This window comes from Hordeum vulgare, chromosome 4H (genome assembly GCF_904849725.1).
Source record: "Hordeum vulgare subsp. vulgare chromosome 4H, MorexV3_pseudomolecules_assembly, whole genome shotgun sequence".
Taxonomy (NCBI): Eukaryota; Viridiplantae; Streptophyta; class Magnoliopsida; order Poales; family Poaceae; genus Hordeum; species Hordeum vulgare.
The window spans coordinates 3,357,086-3,365,659 of NC_058521.1; the positions used below are offsets into that span (position 1 = coordinate 3,357,086).

The following is an 8,574-nucleotide window of genomic DNA, read 5'->3' on the forward strand; positions in this document are numbered from 1 at the left end:
TGTATGTCGAGTATCCTTTGCTGAGTGCGACAACGGCGAAGCCTTTGCGAGGTTTTTTTTTCGGCCTTCATAGGAGTACTCGACAAACAATCAGATTCCAATAGTGAATACTCACCCTTAGCAAACAGCAAGGAGAGGCACCAGCCATTCCCAAAGACGAGGAGGCAACAACATACAACAAGAAGTACATTAGTTGGACATAAACATAGAGCGGCCTTCCAACAGCGGCCCATTAGTTGGACATAAACAGGTATAGAGTTGACAGATACATTAACATATGACAAGAAGTTTCATTTGAAGGGTTATGAGTCCGGAGTTCCGCCGCGAGAACCAGTCTGATCCTGCGAAGGCCCTCCAAATCCCAACAACCGTTGAACATTGTCTAGAGCCTTCAATGATGCATACACCCAATCATGCCAGGGGTCACTCTACATATGCTCTTGCTTCAATTATTGTCACTTAACTTAGGACTGCAGGCCTCGATCTGCTGCTCCAGCTGCATCGAAAGAAGAATGATAGAACAATGACTAAGAAAAGTTTAGGGCGCATAATGGTGCTCTGGTCGATATCTTTTTTTGGTACTTGGTGAAGCTTAAGTTTAAGCTGCGAAGGAAACAAATTCCACTTCTTTCTAGAGATATCCCATACATCTAGCAAACGCAATGACAAAATTATAAGACAGGCATTTCAGATACCTCAGAAACCAAATAGTATATCCAGATAATTTTCAACAACAACAGTAATGAAAACAAGTTATTCTTTTTATCTTAAAAACGACCAATCTACAAAGTCAAAATCAAAGATAGACACATAAGGTGCTTACGTGCATCATGGTCTGAAACTTGTTGCGCACGTCATAGAACTCATTCCTCAAAACAGCCAGCGCAAAGAGGCATCTGAAATAATGAAAATGTACCACACTCTCAAATTCTGGAGAGGTTAAGAAAAGAGAAAGGTGTAACAGCACCCAGGTGCCTAGGCACCCTCTATGAACAGTAAAATCAAAAAAAAATTACAAAAATCTAAAACTTTGCAGCATATAAGATGGTCAAACTTTGTAGGTTCTTACAAGTTTTCATGTCAAAATATCATGTAGAGAAAGGTGTACAAATAAGTTACAGATTTCAGTGCTAAAACTGCATAAAATTTGAAGTACTAAAATGGTTTTCCTGTGTAAAACTCCTCAAATGTTTTCTGGCATGAAAACTTGCAAGCACCTAGAGAGTTTGGTCATCTTTGACCTTGCAAAGTTTCAGATGTTTTTGATTTTTTTCTATTTGTTTTGATGTTATTGTTCATAGAGGGTGCCTAGGCACCCGGGTGCTGAAAATTCAATCTCGATAAGAGAATTGAACTAAAGTTGTCTGAAAACTGTGGGTGTGGAACAATTATTGTGTGACATATCTTCTATATCTAAATAGTTAGCCATCACTAATCTATTTCTCTCAATATGCAAGCATGTCACTACGCCATGTAACATGCATCGAGAAAAGGTCCAACTCAACATGCAACCATGCATAGGAAAATTCCGACCACAACATGCAAATACCCAAGAGAATTTCTATCGTATCATGATATTTGTAACTTATAAAAAATTACAACTATACAATGATCAATCAACAAATTACATTTCAGTTTTAGTTCCCATATTATTACTTCCAATATCCACAATCTATACAACAATGTCATTAAAATATATTGCAAATCATACGGCAACGAAGTGTGGGATATCATCAGTATAAATATGAATGGAGTACTGACCCTTTGCATTTTGCTTCATAGAACCGACGGAAGTACGTGCAGGAGACATTCAGTTTCTTAGCACCAATGCTGATACATGCCAAAGTGAGCAAGATCAGGAGACTAGAATTTTCTCAAACGTAAATGCCATGACATGTTGATACAAGGATACTTGTGATGTCATAATAATATTCTTGAGGAGCCATATCCCATCATCGGTTGTCACAATAAAATAAATTGTTATATGAACCATGAATAAAAACACTAATGGCGTTTCATGCGATAGCAGATCAGCAATTCCAAAAATGTTTAGAAAACGACAAAGTACTCCTAGCCGATCGATAGCACTGGCAAGAAAACGGGCAATTACAATTGCAGGAAACACAAGTAAGAATTTCTCAAACTTATTAAATGGTGTTGTGGCATGTTGACACAGATAAGCATATACTCAGCTCTTCTAATTATGGCCATACGATAGCGTGAACGACACAAGTCGCATGCCCATGACATACACACCTTGCGCCGGCACACATCGGAATATAAATAACACCGATGCATTGGAGAACCCAGGAAAAAGAGCCATTTGCATAACACAGAATAACATTAACCATATCATTAATATACAAAAAATTGCAGAACGGCAAAAAAATACTGCCGACCTATAGTCATGAACGGCAAAAAGGAAAGAAAAAGGAAGAAAAAAAAAGAGAAAGGTGTGATAGCACTCGGGTGCCTAGGCATAGGCACCCTCTATGAACAGTAAAATCAAAAGAAATAGAAAACAAAATCAAAAAAATCTTAAACTTTGCAGCATCAAAGGTGATCAAACTTTATACATTTTTGCAAATTATCATGCCAAAATATCTTGTAGAGAAATATGTACAAACAATTCTCAGATTTTGATGCTAAAAGTGCTCAAAACTTCAAGCACTGAAATCTTCTTCGTGTGTAGAGCTCCACGAATAGTTTTTTGGCATGAAAATTTACAAACACCTACAAAGTTTGATCATCGTTGATGCTGCAAAGTTTCAGATTTTTTTAATTTTGATTTTTTATTTTTTTCGATTTTACTGTTCATAGAGCTCTCAAAAAAAAAAACTACCATATTTCCTCGCCGAGCCATAGCATTCCCATGGGCATGAATGCCAAACCAACCAGTGGCTCCAAAGGCACTAACATACGGGTGTTATCGTTACTGGAAACGCAGCAAATTAATCCCCGAACGCATCTTCTAATTATATGGACAACAACAAAGGAGAGAAAGGGGTTTCATGTCATCGATGGTCATCAACAACAACAACAACCTGCTGCAGCTTCCCTGGAGCCGCCGCACCAGGGCGTCCACCTCGTCGACGTCCACCACCGGCTGCTTCCTGCAGCGAATTAGCCGTCACGAAGCAGACGAGATGAGAGGAGATGGGTCAGTACTCAGTAGCCGAGAGGAGGTAACGAGATCGTAGGGAGAGAGAAGGGGGGGGGGGGGGGGGGGGGGGCGGCACTGTCGACATATATACATGAGGCCGGCGATGTCGGTGAGGATCCTGTCGGCGTCGCGAATGAAGAGGCTGACGGCGTCGGCGACGAAGCCAGGGGGCGCGCTGCCGTCCTCCTCCATCGACCGCAGCCGCCGGAACTGCTTGTCCAGCGTGCCCTAGATCGGTCATCCATTCACATCAAAGGAAAATAGTGAAGCCACTGCTCCTCAGAGCTTGCTTGCTAGCTGGAGTAGTTGGGAGGCGGAGGGGAGGGGACTCACCGAGGCGTACATGATGGCCAGGAGGGTGTTGAGCCTGGCCTTGAGTGAGACGAGCGCCATGGCCAGGCGAGGAGGATGAGTGAGGAGATGGAGATGGAGCACTCTTAGTAACTACTCCACGTACAGTACATGGTTGGGCTCACGAGGTTCTCTCACGGCGTCGTTTGGCAGCGAGTGGTGGGTTAGGGCGCCATTGATGATGCATGCACTTGGATTTTCCTGCGTGGCGTCTTCCTAAAATAAAACAAAACCGCCGTCCACATGTGGTGGCTTACTCACTCATCACAGATTGTTTGTGTATAGTATGCGCTCCAGCAACGAACAAGCGATTAACCATGCCTCTCATGTCTAAAGATGCCGCCGCTTACATCTCCCCCTTAATCTGCCGGCGTAGGAGTTCGCTCTCCGGCGAGCCGACGGTTCACCCCCGTGGAGGCACAGAACGTTCTAACGGTGGCGGAGGCCGGCAGCAGACAACACATTGATACCAGACACCAGCAGCAGTTTTCTAGAGAATGGCAAGCCTTCCTCCCCCTTGCGCAAGGGAGGGAGAGGCACCGGCATTTCCAAAGACCACAACAACATACAGCAGCAACAACAACAACAAAACCCAAGTCACCAGTAAGAGCTTACACGCAGCCTGAGGGCGGGCACGACACAAACGGGTATAAGGTTGACACGTACATCCAACACAGGGCAAACAAGTTCCGTTTCAAGGGGTCGCGAGCCCGGAGTTCCACCGCTGGAATCGGTCAATCCGGTTCTGCACACACACAGCCGTTACACTGCCTACAAACAAGTTTAAGGGATACATACACACTGCCCCCCCACCATCATGTCAGGGGTCACATGGAGCTAAGCTCCTTCTGCTTCAGTTTTTACTGCTACTCTACTTGGGACTGCAGGCCTCGATCTGCTGCCCCAGCTGCATCACAACAAGAATCGCAGATCAATCATCAAGACAATACCAATCTCTAGATTATGGTCTACATAGTGAGAAGCTGAATGCCAAAGGCCAACATAGGACCGTAAGGAGCTACCTGCATCATGGTCTGGAACTTGCTGCGCACATCACAGAACTCACTCCTAACAAGGGCCAACGCCATGAGGCACCTGAAATAATGCAAACATAGACACGCCATCAAATTCTGGAGAGGCTAAGCAAACTGAACTGAAATGCTTCAGAAATTGTAATCCTCTGTTTGGAAAAGAAAAAACCAAACCATTTTTGGAATTCAGTCATGCTATAAGCAGAAGTCTAGCCTACCCCAACTTGTTTGGGACTAAAGGCTTTGTTGTTGTTGTTGTTGTATAAGCAGAAGTCTAGACCAAACAAGTTAAAAGAGAATCGCCAAAGAGGTGTATTCAGATAATCAGCCAAGATCTACTAATCACATGATTGATTGCAGATGAAGTGAACAAGCAGGTCAGTTCTTAAGAGTATTTCTTGGTATGAGCTAAATATAGTGCCATACAAGACAAAATAAGCTGGCAGGTTTACATACAGAATTTGAACAATACAGACAGTGGAGAATAATTACTCTGCAGCATATATAGTAAGTTACTGAGTACTCACCCATCTTTACTTTTTGCCTCATAGAACTGGCGGAAGTGCATGCAGGCGAGCTTCACTTTCTGAGCGCCAACACTGAAAAATGTCAAACAAACGCTGATCAGGAAATTAGAAAGTTCTAAAATCATGTAACTCCGCGCATGTTGATACTTGATACACATAAGAAATGCCAAAAAATATGCTCAGAGCCTCGGTAGCAAGTCATCAAATAAATGTTCACAAAAACGATGAAGTTATCCATCCCAGGCAATAAACCATTACACAAGACACTACTAAACTTGGCACTTCTACATATGGATATAGGGCAGGGCAAACGACGTGAACCGCGTGCCCATGCCGTGGACACCCAGCACCAACAAATCCAAATAGAAACAACATTGGTGCCATGGGCAGATCAGAAAAATCATTCATTGGAATTATGTAGAATAGCAGATCATTAATACCAGAAATTTTGCAAAACTGCAAAACGACATCTATTCCCTTGCCAAGCTACAGTAATGCCATTGGCTAAATAGTATATCCCACAGCACCAGAAATGATCGCAAAATGACACATACACGCTTGAATAGAAACAACACTGATGCCATTGGTTGACAGACCAAAACATCACCATTGGGTTACGTAGAATAGCAGATCAGTAACACCAGAACTGTTTGCAAACCGACAAAAAATTGTCAGCGGCAGGAGCACACAGTTCCATTGCACGAAACACAGCTAAACTCGGCTCTCCTACTTATAGCTATACGACAGCGGCAAACGACAGAAACCGCATCCCCATGACGTACACACACTGAACCAACATATCCGAATAGAACAACATCGATGCCGTAGGCAGACCAGAAAAACCAGCACTGCGTTACGCAGAACGGCAGATGATCAACACCAGAAATGCTCGCAAAACGACAGATCAGAAAAACCAGCACTGCGTTACGCAGAACGGCAGATGATCAACACCAGAAATGCTCGCAAAACGACAGATCAGAAAAAACAGCACTGTGTTACGCAGAACAGCAGATGATCAACACCAGAAATGCTCGCAAAACGACAGATCAGAAAAAACAGCACTGTGTTACGCAGAACAGCAGATGATCAACACCAGAAATGCTCGCAAAACGACAGATCAGAAAAAACAGCACTGTGTTACGCAGAACAGCAGATGATCAACACCAGAAATGTTTGCAAAACGACAGATATTTCCTCGCCGGGCCAGGATATTGCCATTGGCAGCAATACTGACAAATCATTTGCACCAATTGCGACTAAACTCAACTCTTCTATTTATGGCTACACGACAGCGCAAACGACACAGCGGCATGCACCGACACACCTGAATAGAAACAACATCGCAAACTCCGTTAAAGGGAACACAATTAAACGCAGATTTTTCTACTTATGGATATACGACAGCCGCAAACGACACAAGCAGCATGCCCGTGACGGCACCAACACACCCGAATAGAAACAACATCGATGCTGCGGGCAAACCAGAAAAACAGCCATTGGCTGTTCCGCGGAATACCGGATCATTATCACCGGAAAATGCTCGGAAAACAACAGATATTTCATGGCCGAGCCAGGATTTTGCCGTTACTGGCTGCAATACCGACAATTCCGTTGCGGGGCGAAATAAACTAACTCAACTCAGCACCTCTAATTACAGCTACACGACACGCCAGAATCGCACGAAGATGGACGACGCAACAGAGAACCAGACACTATACAGTTAAAAATGAGCAGTGGAGAGGGGGGTAAGGCTTTTTGGCATGGTCACCTGGAGCTGCTCCCCTTGAGCTGGTGCACGTGCGCGTCCACCTTGTCGAAGTCCACGGCGGGCTGGTCCCTGAACAAGCAGCAAAGGCAAAGGCAAAGGCAGACAGGATCAGCTCCCGAGACGAGACGGCAGAAGCGGAGAGAGACGGTGGGCGTGGTGAAACGGACAGCAGGGCGGCGATGTCGGCGATGATCCGGTCGGCGTCTTCGATGAAGAGGGTGGCGACCTCGGCGACGAAGCCCGACGCGCTGCCCCCCTCCTCCAGCGACTGCAGCTGCTGGAACTGGTCGTCCACCATACCCTAGATCGCAACCCCAGAGTCAGCCAGCCAGCCGAAACCGAAACCCAGAACACGTCAATTCCAAACGGCGGCTAGATGGGGAGGCAGGAGAGGGGAGGGGGCTCACCGTGGCGAACATGGAGGCGAGGAGCGCGTTGAGCTGGGCCTGGAGCGCGTTGGCCGCCATGGCGAGGCGCGTGGGGCTCCGATCCGGAGGTCCTGGGGTCCGCCGGGGCCGACACGGGGGCGCAGAGCACGCGCGCGCGGGGCGGACGCCGGCGGAATTCGCGGCGGCGGCGGCGGCGTGGACGGGGACGGGAGTAGGGTGGGGGGGAATGGATATGGACCGGACCGGACCCGACCCGTTATATGCTCGCGTCGATTGTAAGCTGTGCCGTCCGACCGGCCGCGCCTTTTGATTTTTCCAGTTTTGGAAAAGTTTTTCACCCTAGGCTATTTTCCCACCTTACTTACTTGGTGCTTCTTTTCCCCATTTGGAAATTTTCAGAATCTTTCTTTTGGGTTCATCATGCTCTTCTCGATTACTCCTTCCGTCCAAAAATATTTATCGAAAAAATAGATGTATCTAAACGTATTTTAGTTTTACTGCTTTTAACCCGAAGAACATGCATGAGCATGATCATAATCCAGAACAAAACCTTCAACGACAAGGGCATGACGTGTAAGACCATGGAAGGACAAGCACTCGGACCTAGGGGTTTCACGGGGGTGGGGGCGTGTAATTGTTCATTCTACGTTCACGCGTTGGTTCAACGGGCATGAGGTGAAGGAGAAGGTACGGCACGACAAACGTAAAGGGGAAGAGCTTGACGACGACACGTGATCTAGCTAGAGGGAGGGATGGGTGGATCGGGAGGACGGCACCATGCCTCGCCCTAGTTGCAAGTGCTGGAATAAAAGTAGGCATATCGAGTTGGCTACCGAATAAGAGGGAGGGCATGATGAAGAGGGAGATGGCATTGGTGAAGAGGGGATGCGAGGCATAGGCTGGCCATAGTGGGGCTAACTTAGCTAATATCATGCACTTGGAACTAGCAAACACGCTGATATGACGGACAATTAAAGAAGAGAGAGAGAGAGGGTTAGAGTAACATAAGTAGATATCGTATCATGCTAAATGATATGCTATTACTACTATGTTTCATGCATGCCAATAAATGAGATTATCTATGATACTATGCATTATAAATCTTCCTCATAAGCTTCATCAGGATCAGAAGAGACTGGCAAACGAAGTTACATGTGCACTGAATGTAGCATTGATGTTTAGCTACACAGAAGGGCCACATGTATTGAGAAAATCTTGCCTCTTGATCATAACTCTGCACTAATGGAATAAGAACTTCCTTTCCCACCAATAAAAAATATAGGCGAAATTGATGACACATTGTAGGCAAAGGTTACCCCAGTATTCAAACCGACATAGAACATCT

At 45.5% G+C, this 8,574-nt stretch overlaps 2 protein-coding genes across 2 annotated transcripts; both read right to left on the bottom strand.

Annotated features, from left to right (window-relative positions):
* Positions 1 to 173: 173 nt before the first annotated feature.
* LOC123446879 (histidine-containing phosphotransfer protein 2-like) lies at positions 174 to 3,636 on the bottom strand. The gene is made up of 6 exons (XM_045123419.1): positions 3,497 to 3,636; positions 3,255 to 3,391; positions 3,045 to 3,113; positions 1,762 to 1,830; positions 824 to 896; positions 174 to 496 (listed from the first exon to the last, which is right to left on the bottom strand). The coding sequence occupies exons 1-6, from the start codon at positions 3,554 to 3,556 to the stop codon at positions 446 to 448; spliced, it is 459 nt and encodes a 152-aa protein (XP_044979354.1). The 5' UTR covers positions 3,557 to 3,636; the 3' UTR covers positions 174 to 445.
* Positions 3,637 to 4,102: 466 nt separating this feature from the next.
* LOC123446880 (histidine-containing phosphotransfer protein 2-like) lies at positions 4,103 to 7,457 on the bottom strand. Its single transcript, XM_045123420.1, has 6 exons — positions 7,248 to 7,457; positions 7,008 to 7,141; positions 6,841 to 6,909; positions 5,073 to 5,144; positions 4,537 to 4,609; positions 4,103 to 4,421 (listed from the first exon to the last, which is right to left on the bottom strand). Exons 1-6 carry the CDS (start codon positions 7,305 to 7,307, stop codon positions 4,386 to 4,388), a joined length of 444 nt encoding a protein of 147 aa, XP_044979355.1. The 5' UTR covers positions 7,308 to 7,457; the 3' UTR covers positions 4,103 to 4,385.
* Positions 7,458 to 8,574: the final 1,117 nt, after the last annotated feature.

Coding starts and splice junctions, on each gene's coding strand:
- LOC123446879 (XM_045123419.1), bottom strand. CDS start 3,556: ATGGCGCTCGTCTCACTCAAGGCCAGGCTCAACACCCTCCTGGCCATC. Junction 3,114..3,254: donor ACCGACATCGCCGGCCTCAT/GTATATATGTCG, acceptor AATTCGCTGCAG/GAAGCAGCCGGTGGTGGACG. Junction 1,831..3,044: donor CTCCAGGGAAGCTGCAGCAG/GTTGTTGTTGTT, acceptor GGCATGTATCAG/CATTGGTGCTAAGAAACTGA.
- LOC123446880 (XM_045123420.1), bottom strand. CDS start 7,307: ATGGCGGCCAACGCGCTCCAGGCCCAGCTCAACGCGCTCCTCGCCTCC. Junction 7,142..7,247: donor TCGCCTCCATGTTCGCCACG/GTGAGCCCCCTC, acceptor GTTGCGATCTAG/GGTATGGTGGACGACCAGTT. Junction 6,910..7,007: donor GCCGACATCGCCGCCCTGCT/GTCCGTTTCACC, acceptor CTGCTTGTTCAG/GGACCAGCCCGCCGTGGACT.